This window comes from Aotus nancymaae, unplaced genomic scaffold (assembly GCF_030222135.1).
Source record: "Aotus nancymaae isolate 86718 unplaced genomic scaffold, 86718_ANA_hifiasm-v0.15.2.pri h1tg000040l, whole genome shotgun sequence".
In the NCBI taxonomy this organism is placed as follows: domain Eukaryota; kingdom Metazoa; phylum Chordata; class Mammalia; order Primates; family Aotidae; genus Aotus; species Aotus nancymaae.
In genome coordinates this window covers 118,467,063-118,481,679 of record NW_026988454.1, presented here as the reverse complement: position 1 = coordinate 118,481,679, position 14,617 = coordinate 118,467,063, and the positions used below count along the sequence as shown (strand labels likewise).

At 41.6% G+C, this 14,617-nt stretch overlaps 1 protein-coding gene across 4 annotated transcripts in view; it reads left to right on the top strand.

The window, feature by feature from the left end:
* Positions 1 to 14,617, top strand: part of POLH (DNA polymerase eta) — a 36,657-nt gene that overhangs the window by 9,612 nt on the left and 12,428 nt on the right. For 2 of the 4 annotated variants that reach the window (XM_064361008.1, XM_012448725.2), the window contains 5 exons: positions 104 to 321; positions 6,806 to 6,975; positions 11,091 to 11,194; positions 13,627 to 13,746; positions 14,346 to 14,469. In XM_064361008.1, the coding sequence (XP_064217078.1) occupies positions 104 to 321; positions 6,806 to 6,975; positions 11,091 to 11,194; positions 13,627 to 13,746; positions 14,346 to 14,469 (736 nt within the window). The remainder of the gene's footprint in view (positions 1 to 103; positions 322 to 6,805; positions 6,976 to 11,090; positions 11,195 to 13,626; positions 13,747 to 14,345; positions 14,470 to 14,617) is intronic. The other 2 variants (XM_064361010.1, XM_064361009.1) reach the window with 1 other exon arrangement.

Below are 14,617 nucleotides of genomic sequence, written 5' to 3'. Positions count from 1 at the left end.
GATTATGTGTATTATTGTTCATTATGGCAGTCGGGGAGTGAAACAGACAATCTCAAGGTTGGCTCTGTTTATTGCCTGCATAAATGATCCGTGTACTACTTAGGTACCGGGAAGCCAGTGTTGAAGTGATGGAGATAATGTCTCGTTTTGCTGTGATTGAACGTGCCAGCATCGATGAGGCTTATGTAGATCTGACCAGTGCTGTACAAGAGAGACTACAAAAGCTACAAGGTCAGCCTATCTCAGCAGACTTGTTGCCAAGCACTTACATTGAAGGGTTGCCCCAAGGCCCTACAACGGCAGAAGAGACTATTCAGAAAGGTACTTCCATAGCATCGTATTGCTTCTGCTTTCTGCCTTTGGAACCTGCTTTGCTTGGTCATGCTGATTCTCCTTGGAATAATTGAAAGGAAACGTAAACTACAGCCTGAATGAATCACAAAGACTCACATGGAAGGATATACAAAATTTCTTATCTTTTCAGGTATATTGCTGTTGAGAAGCTGTGAAATCTGTATGAAAATAAATTTATCTTTAGATATAACTAGGGCAGGTTAGTGTTATCAATAGAAAGCAGAAGGCTGACTGAGTACTTTGTCATTGGTAGCTTAATTTATATTATTGTAACTTAGCGTCTTGGTTTCTTCAGCTATAAGAAGGGTAAGATTTTTAAAGGGGGACCTCAGGTATAGGGAGCTGAGTGACTCAAAATTTCTAATCACTTCTTTGCACACTATTACATATGGGCTTCACAAGACCCTTATTGTATTTTACTACTTTTCCCCTTCATAGTGATTTTCCTGCTCCCTCTGCACCCCACTCACCCTCTTGCACCCATTGATATATTTGATATATCTTAGAGATGTATATATCTTTTTTTTTCCCCCCAGACAGAGTCTAGCTCTGTTGCCCAGGCTGGTGTGCAGTGGTGCGATCTTGGCTGACTGCAGTCTCCGCCTCCTGGGTTCAAGTGATTCTCTTGGGTCAGCCTCCTAAGGTGCTGGACTACAGGCACGTGCCACCATGCCTGGCTAATATTTTGTATTTTTAGAAGAGATGGGGTTCCACTGTGTTAGCCAGGATGGTTTTGATTTCCTGACCTCTTGATCCACCTGCCTTGGCTTCCCAAATTGCTGGGATTACAGGTGTGAACTACCACACCTGACCTGTTTTGCTTTAATTGACATTTCTCTGATTACTAATTGAAATTGAAGATCTCTTCATACACTTGTAAGCCAACTGAGTTTCTGCTTCTGTAGTTTGCTTATTTATAACCTTTCCCCATTTTTCCATGGAAAAATGGTAAAATTGTTTATTTTTTGATTTGCAACAGTTCTTTGTATATCCTAATTATTGATTCCTTGTCTTTTTTTTTATGTTGCCCTGGCTAGAGTACAGTAGCTGTCAAAAGGTTATTCACAGGTGTAGTTATGGCTCACTGCAGCCTTGAACTCCTGGGCTCAGACAATCCTTGCACCTTAGCCTCCAGAGTAGCTGGAACTACAGGTGTGTGCCATCATGCCTGGCTAATTTTTTAATTTTTTGTAGAGACAAGGTCTCACTATGTTACCCAGGCTTTTATATATTTTTTTCATTTTCTGCTTGGTTACTGGTGTGTTGAGAAATGATAAAAAAAAATTTTAATAAATCTATTTTTATCTGAAAAAAATTAGTGATATAATCTGTATGAAGTGTTTTAACACTATGTACTTGAAGGTTAATTTTTTTTCTTAGATTTGAGTAAAATTAGGACAATATAAACTTGCTTTTGTGATAATGTTAGATTATGATAGTCCTAGATTCCAGGTCTAAGAATTTGGCTAAGAATGAGGTCCTTTTTTAAATTGAATATTATGAATGTGGAATTAAGTTGTATCCCCCAGAGCAAATAATTTTGCCTAAGTTATATGTTTTGGCTGGGCGCGGTGGCACACACCTGTAATACAGCACTTTGGGAAGCCAAGGCAGGTGGATCATCTGAGGTCAGGAATTCAAGACCAGCCTGGCCAATGTGGCAAAATCCCATCTCTACTAAAAATGCAAAAATTAGCCGGGTGTGGTGTTGGGCACCTGTAATCCCAGCTACTTGGAAGGCTCAGGAGGCAGAGGTTACAGTGAGCCAAGATCATGCCACTGGACTACAGCCTGGGCAACAGAGCGAGACTCTCTCTCTAAAAAAAAAAAAAAAAAAACATGTAATATGTAAACTTTGCTTTTGCTGCTGAACAGTTGGTTGTATGATATGCTTTTAATGTATTGTGCAGAAGGGTAGTAGCAGAACTGCCCAGGGAAGCTTTACTTAAGGAATTATTTTATTCTCTGATCCTGATGATGCAGAGTATGTCAAGCTAGAGGCTGCAGATCATTTAGTTCTCTGGATAAAATATAATGGACAGTAAAGATGTGCCACATATAAAGGAGGCAAAATCATGGTATGTAAGCATTTGATATGAAAAATGTCAAGATTTTATTATTCTGGGACCAGCATCAGAAATTTAATTATCATAATAAGAAAGGTGTTCTTTGGTCTTACCTTTCTGTACCACATTATTGCATAACTTACTTTTTTTTTTTTTTTGAGACGGAGTCTCACTCTGTCGACCAGGCTGGAGTGCAGTGGTTCGATCTTGGCTCACTGCAACCTCTGCCTCCTGGGTTCAAGTGATTCTCCTGCCTCAGCCTCCCAAGTAGCTGGGACTACAGGCATGTACCACCACACCCAGCTAATTTTTGTATTTTTAGTAGAGACAGGGTTTTACCATGTTGGCTAGGATGATCCACCCACCTCGGCCTTCTTTTTTTTTTTTTGAGATGGAGTTTTGCTCTTTTTGCCCAGGCTGGAGTGCAATGGCATGATCTTGGTGAGCCGCAACCTCTGCCTCCCAGGTTCAAGCAATTCTCCTGCCTCAGCCTCCCGAGTAGCTAGGATTATAGACATGCACCACCACACCTGGCTAATTTTGTATTTTTAATGGAGACAGAGTTTCTCCATGTTGGTCGGGCTGGTCTCAAACTCAAAACTTCAGATAATCTGCCCACCTGGGCCTCCCAGAGTGCTGGCATTATAGGCGTGAGCCACCTCACCTGGCCTCTTTTTTTTTTTTTTGGATTAAGTCTCGCTCTGTTGCCAGACTTGAGTGCAGTGGCACGATCTTGGCTCACTGCAATTCTGCCTCCCAGGTTCAAGCGATTCCCCTGTCTCAGGCTCCTGAGTAGCTGGGACCACAAGCATGCACCACCATGCCCGGCTAATTTTTTGCATTTTAGTAGAAATTGTTTCACCGTGCTGGCCAGGATGGTCTCAAACTCCTGACTTCGTGATCTGCCCACCTCAGTGGGCAGTGAGCCAAGATTGCACCATTGCATTCCAGCCTGGACAACAAGAGAGAAACTCCATCTCAAAACAAAAACAAAAAACTATCTTTTGGCTGGGTGCGGTGGCTTATGCCTGGAATCCCAGCACTTTAGGAGGCCAAGGCAGGTGGATCCCTTGAGGTCAGGTGTTCAAGACTAGCCTGGCCAACATGGTGAAACCTCATCTCTACTAAAAATATAAAAATTAGCAGGGCCTAGTGTCCAGCACCTGTAATCCCAGCTACTTGGGAGGCTGAGGCAAGAGAAGTGCTTGAACCCAGGAGGTGGAGATTGCAATGAGGTGAGATCATGTCACTGCACTTTAGCCTCAGCAACAGAGCAACTCCATCTCAAAAATAGTAATAATAATAATAATAAAAAACTTTTAACCCTTATAACAGCTATATGAAGTGCAGTTTGTAGACAAGGACACTGAAGCTTAGAGAAGTATGTGACTTGTCCAAAGTCATATGTTCAGTAGGTTATGAAGCCAGTATTTGAACCCTGCTTGACTGCAGAATATTCTTTTAACAATTATGCTCTACTTCCTATGGCCATACACGGTGGCTCATGCCTGTAATTTCATCACTTTGAGAGGCCAAGGCTGGGGGTGGGAAGGTGGGAGGATTGTTTAAGTCTGGGAGTTTGAGACCAGCCTGGGTGACATGGTGAAACCCCATCTCTACAAAAAATACAAATTAGCTGGGCATGTTGGCATATGCCTATAATCCTACTAATTGGGAGGCTGAGGTGGGAGGATTGCATGATTGTAGAAGGTGGAGGTTGCCCGGCCAAAAGATGGTTTTGTTTTTTGTTTTGTTTTTAAGACAGGGTTTTGATCTTGTTGCCCAGGCTGGAGTGCAGTGGCACGATCTCAGATCACTGCAATCTCTACCTCCCAGGTTCAAGCAATTCTCCTGCCTCAGCCTCCCAAATAGCTGGGATTACAGGCATGTGCCACAACGCCCAGCTAGTTTTGGGTTTTTAGTAGAGATGGGGTTTCTCCATGTTGGTCAGGCTGGTCTTGAACTCCTGACCTCAGATGATTCACCCGTCTCGGCCTCCAAGAGTGCTGGGATTACAGGCGTAGCCACCGTGCCCGGCCTCGATAGCTTTTCCTTGAAATGGTCAGTGTCTCGCTCTGTCACCCAGGCTGGAGTACAGTGGTGCAATCTTGGCTCACTGCAACTTCTGTCTCCCAGGTTCAAGCAATTCTCCTGCCTCAGCTTCCTGAGTAGCTGGGATTACAGGCTCATGATACCATGCCCGGCTAATTTTTGTATTTTTAGTAGAGACAGGGTCTCACCGTTTTTGGCCAGGTCCAAAAGGTAGGGTTTTTTGTTTGTTTGTTTGTTTAAATAAAGTTCCTCAGCACAATGGCTTACACATGGTGTTTTTTCTTTTCTTTTTTTTATTATCTATTTTCCTGAAACATCAAGGCTTGCACATATTAAGAACAATAAATACTATTAAATCATCCATCATTTAAAACAATTTGTACTAGTATAAGTGAACCAAGATCACTTATGGGTTAGAATGCCACTGCACTCTAACCTGGATGACAAGAGTGTGATTCCATCTCAAAAACAAAAGAAAATAAAACAATTATGTCTATTTCCTATTGCAGATAAAAGGTAAAAGACTTTTTTTTTTTTTTTTTTTTTTTTGAGACGGAGTCTTGCTCTGTCACCAGGCTGGAGTACAATGGCACGATCTTGGCTCACTGCAACCTCCGTCTCCCGGGTTCAAGTGATTCCCCTGCCTTAGCCTCCTAAGTTGCTGGGACTACAGGTGCACGCCACCAAGCCTGGCTAATTTTTTGTATTTTAGGAAAGACAGGGTTTTACCATGGCCAGGATGATCTTAATCTCCTGACCTGTGATTTGCCCTCCTCAGCCTCCCAAACTACTGGGATTACAGGCATGAGCTGCTGCACCCAGCCAGTAAAAGATTTTATTGAGGTACTAGAAAGCTAGCTAGAATAGTTGAAGGAGAGGACTTCATGATGATAGATAAACTTGCAATAAGCCCTAAAGTATAAATATGTTTAAGCAAAGGAAAGCAGAACAGAGTTAAGGAGTAAGAGCTTACAGAATAAATGATGTTTTAAGGTAGAAACATGGTATGTTCAGGAAATTGTAAGGAGATAACAAACTTGAGACTAGTGGGAGATTAGTGGGAGATAAACTGAGACAGTTTGTAGAGTTGATACTTTATTCTGTAGGTTTGGAAAGCCAATGGCAGTTTTGAATGGGGGATGAGATGGATAGCATTGGTATTTAACAATATTTAAGTTGGAACCATTGTGTAGAATGCATTCAGAGAGAGAGGATAGTTTCAGAGTTAAAGTGGCTTAGGCAAGAATAAAGAAAACCTGAATAAAACAGGGTGGGTTGCAATGGATTTGTGAAATATTTTAAAGTAGGCTTTGTTGACTAAATAAATGGCTGCCTAATGAGGGATAAAAGAGAGAAAATAAGCCAATAGTAATGTGGATTTTAAGTCTTTAATAGAAATAGGGAGTTGGTTGGGAAAAGAATATTTGAGAAAGAAGATAAAGTTTGATTTTGGTTATGTTTAGTTAGAAACTAAAAAGTTCTTTGTAGGGAGGTAGAGCTGAGTGATTAGAGTGTAAGTTTGGGGATGGAGCTAAAGAGTTGCATGTGCTCAGCATAAGATACTTTCAAGGTTCTAAGTCCAAAGCAACATCTAACTTAAAACAGCTTGTCAGGGGAATAAATCTAGTGCCTCAGAGCAGATTTTAAGCTATGCAACTGGAATCTACTTCCAAAATCATGTAAAGGTTGATCTTTATATTAAAACTTGAGTTAATTCTAAATATTTTCTAATTGAAAAAATATATAATTCTTGGAGATGTTCAAGGGGAAGTAAGAGGAAGAAAATTCAAGAGAACTGGGAAGATAAATGTTTGTTTGTTTGTTTATTTGAGATGAAGTCTTGCTCTGTTACCCAGGAGCGATTCTCCTGCTTCAGCCTCACGAGTAGCTGGGATTACAGGCCTCTGCCACCATGCCCAGCTAATGTTGTATTTTTAGTAGAGATGGGGTTTTACCACATTGGCCAGGCTGCTCCTGAACTCCTGACCTCAGGTGATCCACCTGCCTCGGTCTCCCAAAATGTTGGGATTACAGACATGAGCCACCGTGCCTGGCAAAAAGTGTGTTTTTAAATCATTGCTCCTGAAAGATGATATTAATACAAAATATTTGTTGTACATTAGCCCTCTAAAATTCAGCCTATGCTGAAGCTAAGCTGCGAGAATCACTGTGAAAGAGAAATTCATCTCTCTTGTAATTAGTCTTCTAAACTGGCTGCCACTTTTTGTGAAAGCTTACATATCTACATACCTGTAATCTAAGCATTTCTGCATTAGACAGCACAATTAAGTAATTTTTTTAATGTCTAAATGTGACTTCTTAATTCATTTCAGAGGGGATGCGAAAACAAGGCTTATATCAATGGCTCGATTCACTTCAGATTGGTAACCTCACCTTTCCAGACCTGCAGCTCACCGTGGGAGCAGTGATTGTGGAGGAAATGAGAGCAGCCATAGAGAGAGAGACTGGTTTTCAGTGTTCAGCTGGAATTTCACACAATAAGGTGAAGGCTAATAGTAGATTTCAAAGAGAAACATTGATATCCTTAGTCAAATACAGCAAGGATAGTGGGACATTTAAATTATTACACATAGGCTGGATTCAGTGGCACACGCCTATGTGGATGGATCGCTTGAGCCCAGGAATTCAAGAGCAGCCTGGGCAACAGGTTGAAACCCCTGTCTCTACAAAAAGTTAGCCAGGCATGGTGGTGCACACCTACAGTCCCAGCTACTCAGGAGGCTGAGGTGGGAGGATCAGCTCAGTCTGGGAGGTTGAAGCTGCAGTGAGCTGAGATCATGCCACTGCACTTCAGCCTGGATGACAGACTGTCTCAAAAAGTTGTTACACATATACTTTGAATGGATTTCTGTTTAAAATTCATGTTGAGGCCCAAATCAAAGCATAAGTAATTCTGTAACATGGAAATGGTCATTAAATATGTACTTTACTAAGAAGCAAGCTGAAGGCTGGGCGTGGTGGCTCACGCTTGTAATCCTAGCACTTTGGGAGGCCGAGGCAGGTAGATCAGTATGGTAAAACATCATCTCTACTAAAAATAAAAATAAAAATAAATTAGCCAGGCATGGTGGCATGCACCTATAGTGGGGCTACTCAGGAGGTTGAGGCAGAAGAATTGCTTGAACCCAGGAGGCGGAGGTTGCAGTGAACCAAGATCACGCCACTGCACTCCAGCCTGGGCAACATAGCAAAACTGTCTCAAAAAAAAAAAAAGCTAAAAAATTACAACTAATGCTTATTTATTTAGTGGCATCTAAATGACAGTTGGCCCTCTGAATCTGCAAGTTTCATATCTGAGGATTCAACCACCCATGGATCAAAAATTTTTTTTAAAAAAATTAGAAGGCCCAATATAACAATACAGAATTATACAAATGAAAAAACAAGTCCAGGTACAGTGGCTCACGCCAGTAATCCCACCACTTTGGGAGGTCAAGGCAGGCAGATCACCTGAACTGAAGAGTTTGAGACAAGCCTGGGCAACATGCAAAACACGTCTCTCCCAAAACTACAAAAAAATTAGCTGGGCGTGGTGGCACACACCTGTAGTCCCAGATAATTTGGGGGCTGAGGAAGGAGAATTGCTTGAACCTGGGATGTGGAGGTTACAGTGAGCCAAGATGCCACCATTGCACTCCAGACTGGACAGCAGAATGAGACTGTGTCAAAAAAAAAAAAAAGAGAAAAGATCGGGTACAGTGGCTTATGCCTGTAATCCAAGCACTTTGGGAGGCTGAGGTGGGTGGATCACGAGGTCATGAGTTCAAGACCAGCCTGGCCTAGATGGTGAAACCCCATCTCTACTAAAAATATAAAAATTATCCAGGTGTGGTGGCATGTACCTGTAATCCCAGCTACTTGGGAGGCTGAGGCAGAGAATTGCTTAAAAACCCAGGAGGTGGAGGTTGCAGTGAGCTGAGATTGAACCACTGCACTCCAGCCTGGGCGACAGAGTGAGACTCTGTCTCACCCAAAAAAAAAATTAAAAAAAAAAAAGGCTGGGCACTCATGCCTGTAATCCCAGCACTTTGGGAGACCGAGGCAGGTGGATCACAAGGTCAGGAGTTTGAGACCAGCCTGCCAACATGGCAAAATATAAAAATTAGCCAGGTGTGGTGGTAGGTGCCTGTAATTCCAGCTACTCTGGAGGCTGAGGCAGAATTGCTTGAACCCAGGATGCAATGAGCCAAGATCATGCCATTGCACTCCAGCCTGGGCGACAAGAGCAAGACTCCATCTCGAAAAAAAAAACAAAAAACAATATACTGTAAGAACTATTTATATAACATTTATATTGTACATCATATGTGTTATAAGTAATTAGAGATGATATAAAGTATACAGGTGGATATACAAAAGTTATATGCAAACACTACACCATTTTATATTGTGAGCCTTGTACATCTTATTTATGGGACTTGGGATTTTAGTATTCACTGGGGGTCTTAGAACCCAATCCCCTGCAGATATTAAGGGATGACAGTATTTCCTTAATGACTCAACTGTCTGTGGGAAAAAGGAGGCTAGTCTTTGAACTTGCATACATTAATCTATTTCATTAATCTCTTTTATTTTCACTTGCTAAATTTTATTTATTTATTTGTTTTTAGAGATTGAGTCTCACTCTGTTGCCCAGGATAGAGTCCAGTGGCCTAATCTTGGCTCGCTGCAGCCTCCTCCTCCTGGGTTCAGGTGATTCTCCTGCCTCAGCCTCCCGAGTAGCTGGGATTACAGGCACGCACCACCACACTGGCTAATTTTTGTGTTTTTACTGGAGACGAGGTTTCACCATATTGGCCAGGCTGGTCTTGAATTCCTGACCTCAGGTGATCCATGCACCTGGCCATTTGCTGAATATTTTTGTATTATCTTGTTATGTGGAGTTGTCTGGGTATTTTATGCTTTTGCCTATTTCCTGTTTTCTTAGGAGAGCAATAAAGGGAATAATAAAATTTTACTAATTTAGACCACTATTTTAATTTAGGGTACACAGACAATTCTCAACAATCCAGGAGCAGAATAACTGGTTTTCTGATTAATTATGAATAAAGTGTAGCAAGAGCCGAGGACCTTCATCCCCTTCTGACCAAAGCTCAGTAATTAGGCAGTGGCTGATTATCCCTGGTTGATACCTTCTCCTCGTCCCTTTACTACAAGGAAAGTTGCCAAACTACCCATCTGAGTTTTTATTTTTTTTTTTTCCTGATTGGATGAAGGGAAAGGAAACAATAGCTTCAATGTAATTTAAACCATACTAAATGTTGCCTAGTAGAAGTTCCTAAAGAATCTCTCTAATGAATTTAATAATTTTATATTTTGAAACATAAATATAAAAATATAATTATTTTTAAGTTATATAAAAATATTTTTAAGATTATATTTTTATAATTGCAAAGTGATACCATTCAAGTGCTTTGCTCTTAGAAAAGAGTTCTCTTGGCCAGGTGCAGTGGCTCATGTCTGTAATCCCAGCACTTCGGGAGGCTGAGGCGGGTGGATCACGAGGTCAAAAGATCGAGACCATCCTGGCCAACATGGTGAAACCCCATCTCTACTAAAAATACAAAAATTAGCTGGGTGTTTGGCATGCGCCTGTAGTCCCAGCTACTCGGGAGGCTAAGGCGGAAGAATTGCTTGAACCTGGGAAGTGGAGGTTGCAGTGAGCTGAGACTGCACCACTGTCCTCCAGCCTGGCAACAGAGCAAGACTCCGTCTCAAAAAAAAAAAAAAAACAGTTCTCTTGGGAGCCTGAGGCAGGCAGATCACGAGGTCAAGAGATGGAGATCATCCTGACCAACATGGTGAAACCCTGTCTCTACTAAAAATACAACAATTAGGTGGGTGTGGTGGCTCAGGCCTGTAGTCCCAGCTACTTGGGAGGCTGAGGCAGGAGAATCACTTGAACCTGGGTAGCGTAGTTTACAGTGAGCTGAGATTGCACCACTGCACTCCAGCCTAGTGACAGAGCAAGACTCCTCTCAAAAAAGAAAAGTGTTAAAGAGTTCTCAAGGATTTAGGTTTTTTCATTTTTTAAGTGTTATTTGTAATATAAGAAGGTGTTTGCTGTTGGAGGATGATTTTTGAGCCCAATCTCTGTAAAAGATACCAAATTATGATAATTTGTGTTAAATTGGCGACTCAAAATGGACCAACTATTAATCAAGAAATGTAAATGGGATAGGGTAAAACAAGTTTATTTCAGCATTTTTATATTGACACACTGAGAAATGCATCTTGCTTGAGTTTCTCCTGCAGTTTGTCTACTTTTCAAACCTCTCAAAGTTGGATTAAATGGGAAGGAAAAAATGACTAGAGGAAAACTGAGAACGGGAGAGATGTGGGAAAAACAATGAGGATAATGATACTGTGTTATGTTCCCACTGGGGATGTTGTGGGATACCAAGTTTTAGAGGTGTCTTAAGTTTCTGGTTTTGTTTTTGTTTTTAATGTAGAAACCATTTGTTACAGCCATTAAGCTCTGTGTGTGTGTGTGTGTGTGTGTGTGTGTGTGTGTGTTGTGTGTGTGTGTGTTTGTTTATATTCACCAACTATGGTGGGTTGACAGTAATGAGGTTTTTACACTTTGCATGCTTCCAGGTCCTGGCAAAACTGGCCTGTGGACTAAACAAGCCCAACCGCCAAACCCTGGTTTCACATGGGTCAGTCCCACAGCTCTTCAGCCAAATGCCCATTCGTAAAATGTAAGTATTCAGGCAGCACCTTAAATTTCAATTATATCCCTGTGTAGAAACTCTCTGGTTGTAGTTTCTTGTGTTACTAATAAATGACTGGAGCCAGGGGAAATAGGTACCAGTTTGAAGGAAGATAACATAGAATATTTTAAAACACTCGCTGAGACTTTAATTTATTTTTATTGAAAGAGTTTTGCTCTTGTTGCCCAGGCTGAAGTGCAATGGCACAGTGTTGGCTCCCTGTAACCTCTGCCTCCCAGGTTCAAGCAATTCACCTGCCTCAGCCTCCTGAGTAGCTGGAATTACAGGCTCCCACCATGCCCAGCTAATTTTTGTAATTTTAGTAGAGACGGGTTTCACCATGTTGGCCAGGGTGGTCTTGAACTCCTGACCTCCGGTGATTCAGCCTCCCAAAATGCTGGGCTTACAGGCTTGAGCCACTGCGCCCAGCCACACTGAGACTTTTAATGAACCTTCAATTCTGGGTTATCTGTGGCAGATACTTAATCCTGAATTTTTAAAAAATGAGCCAGGTGTGGTGGCTCACACCTGTAGTCCTAGCACTTTAGGGAGGCCAGGGTGGGTGGATCACTTCAGCCCAGGAGGTCAAAACCAGTCTGAGCAACATAGTGAGATCCCATCTCTATAAAAAATAAATAAATAAACCAAGTTTTAGCTATATGGTTAACTTCCCTCTAGACTTTTTATTTGTCTATTACTAAGTAACAAATAGGAATTTTACTTCTTTTCTTTCCTCTAATAGCAAATCAAGGTGTTCAGGGCTGTTGAATTTCCGCTCCCAAAGTAGGCAAAAGAGAAGAAGCCAAGTCAAATGAACAGGTTGTGCCTACTAGTTGTGTAGCCTTGACAAGGACTTAGAATATTGTAGAAGGGACAAGGTAAAAAGCAATAGTAAAAGTGCTGTCATAAGACTGCATAATTGCTAAAGGAATTGTGCAGGTAGAACAAAGTTCACAAAAGGAAAATTTGGAGGAGGATTTATAAAAAGGCATGGGATTTTGTTTTGAATTTTGGCACAATTTGGAGTCAGACGAACAGCAAAGCAATACTGATTTGGAGAACTTTTTAGCACAAAGAGAGGAAAGTATGAGATATTTTCAGTGAACTAGAACTAAAGTAGTTTAGCTGTACCATATTGAGGAAGATAATGGAAACGGACTGAAAAAATGGGTTACAGACAGATGATAGGGAACCTCAAAGGCTAGGCTAAAGAATTTTCACTATGTTCTTTTGTTTTTTTGAGATAGAGTCTCTCGCTGTTGCCTAGGCTGGAGTGCAGTGGCATGATCTCGGCTCACTGCAGCCTCCACCTCCTGGGTTCAAGTGATTCTCTTGCCTCAGCCTCCCAAGTAGGTGGGACTACAGTCACACACCATCATGCCTGACTAATTTTTGTATTTTTAGTAAAGACGAGGTTTCACCATTTTGGCCAGGCTGGTCTCTTGGCCTCAAGTGATCCATCTGCCTTGGTCTCCCAAAGTGCTGGGATTACAGGCATGAGCCACCACGCCCAACCATGTTCTTAAGGACAAGTTTAGGTTACATATTCCTTTTTTTACCTTTGAGACAGAGTCTTGTTCTGTCTCCCAGACTGGAGTGCAGTTGTACAATTAGAGCTCACTGCAGTCTCAACCTCCTGGGCTCAAGCAATCCTCCTGCCTCAGCCTCCCAAGTACTTGGAACCACAGGCACATGCAACCATGCCCATTTAATTTGCTGGAGTACGGTGACACAATTTCAGCTCACTGTAACCTCTGCCTCCTGGGCTCAAGTGATCCTCCCACCTCAGCCTCCTGAGTAGCTGGGACTACAGGTGCATAACACCACACCAACTAATTTTTTGTAGAGACAAGGTTTTGCCATGCTGTTTAGCCTGTTCTCAAACTCCTGGGCTCAAGTGATCTACTTGCTTCGGCCTCTCAAAGTGCTGGACTACAGGTATGGGCCACTGCACCTGGCTTTAATTTTTTTTGTAGAATTGGGGGTCTTACTTTGTTGTCCAGGCTGGTCTCAAACTCCTGGACTCAAGCAATCTCCCCACCTCGGCCTCCCAAAGTGCTGGGATTATAGGCTGAGCCACTGTGCCCGGCCAGATTACATATTCTTAAATTTTAGCCGTGGAAGGGATTTATTTTGTGTTTGGAATTTTAATCCCCAAATAGGACAGCAGGTGTTGTACAATTGAAAGTTTTATATATGGTTTACTTGATGTTACTCAAGGACTCTTAACTTTTTGGTTATGTTATTGTTAATCTTATCCTCAAATTCTAACCCCCAGAGTAACTGAATTCCCAGAATGTATGCTCTCATTTGTCCTGAACCTTTTGGAGAGCTACTTACAAAAGCAGAATGTCTTATGTTTGTCGCTAATTAGATAATTATGATGTGACCTATCTATTCTTTTTCTCCTTTGTTATCAGCCGTAGTCTTGGAGGAAAGCTAGGGGCCTCTGTCATTGAGATCCTAGGAGTAGAATACATGGGTGAATTGACCCAGTTCACTGAATCCCAGCTCCAGGGTCATTTTGGGGAGAAGAATGGGTAAGTGATTCATATTTTTTTAATCATAACCTTTATGGAGATGCTACATTCAAATATAGACAAAAACATCTAGTAAAATCTACACCTATCTTTAGGTTAACATTTGTTTCTTGAGATAATTTCAGTGGTCCTTCTTGCTTTAAAATCTTGGGTTACTATGGCCTATCAGTCTAGATTAGTTCTTTCCATGTACCTGGGTGGTTGATAGATAGGATTTGTTACTTTCATGCCTGGGTATATACTAATTGCATCGTTCTTGCATTCTGAGATGCTATATTCTCTTAAAATCCTTGTGTTTAATGCCCTAGCAAACACACACACATACTTGGGGATGTGAATCAGTGGCTTGCTTGGCATTTTTCCAAAAATACAAATGATGATTTGGCTTTAGAAAGCAGAACCAATGTTCTCATTATCCATACACTGCACTGGAATTCATTGAAAAGGGCAGGAGTTCTGTCAGAGGTCCGGTACACTAAATTTTGGACAAGTTTTTCCTTTTTCATGAAAAGGATAAAAGGGCAGTATAATATAGTTATTTAGTTTTAACAAGAATAACCATTTAATTTCACCTTAATGTTTTTTGCTGGTCTTATTAGGTCTTGGCTGTATGCCATGTGCCGAGGGATTGAACATGATCCAGTTAAACCCAGGCAACTACCCAAAACCATTGGCTGTAGTAAGAACTTCCCAGGAAAAACAGCTCTTGTTACTCGGGAACAGGTAAGCAGGCATTCTTGACAGAATACTACCTCTTTTTTTTTTTTGAGACAGAGTTTCGCTCTTGTTACCCAGGCTGGAGGTTACCCAGGCTGGAGTGCAATGGCACGATCTCGGCTCACCGCAACCTCCGCCTCCTGGATTCAGGCAA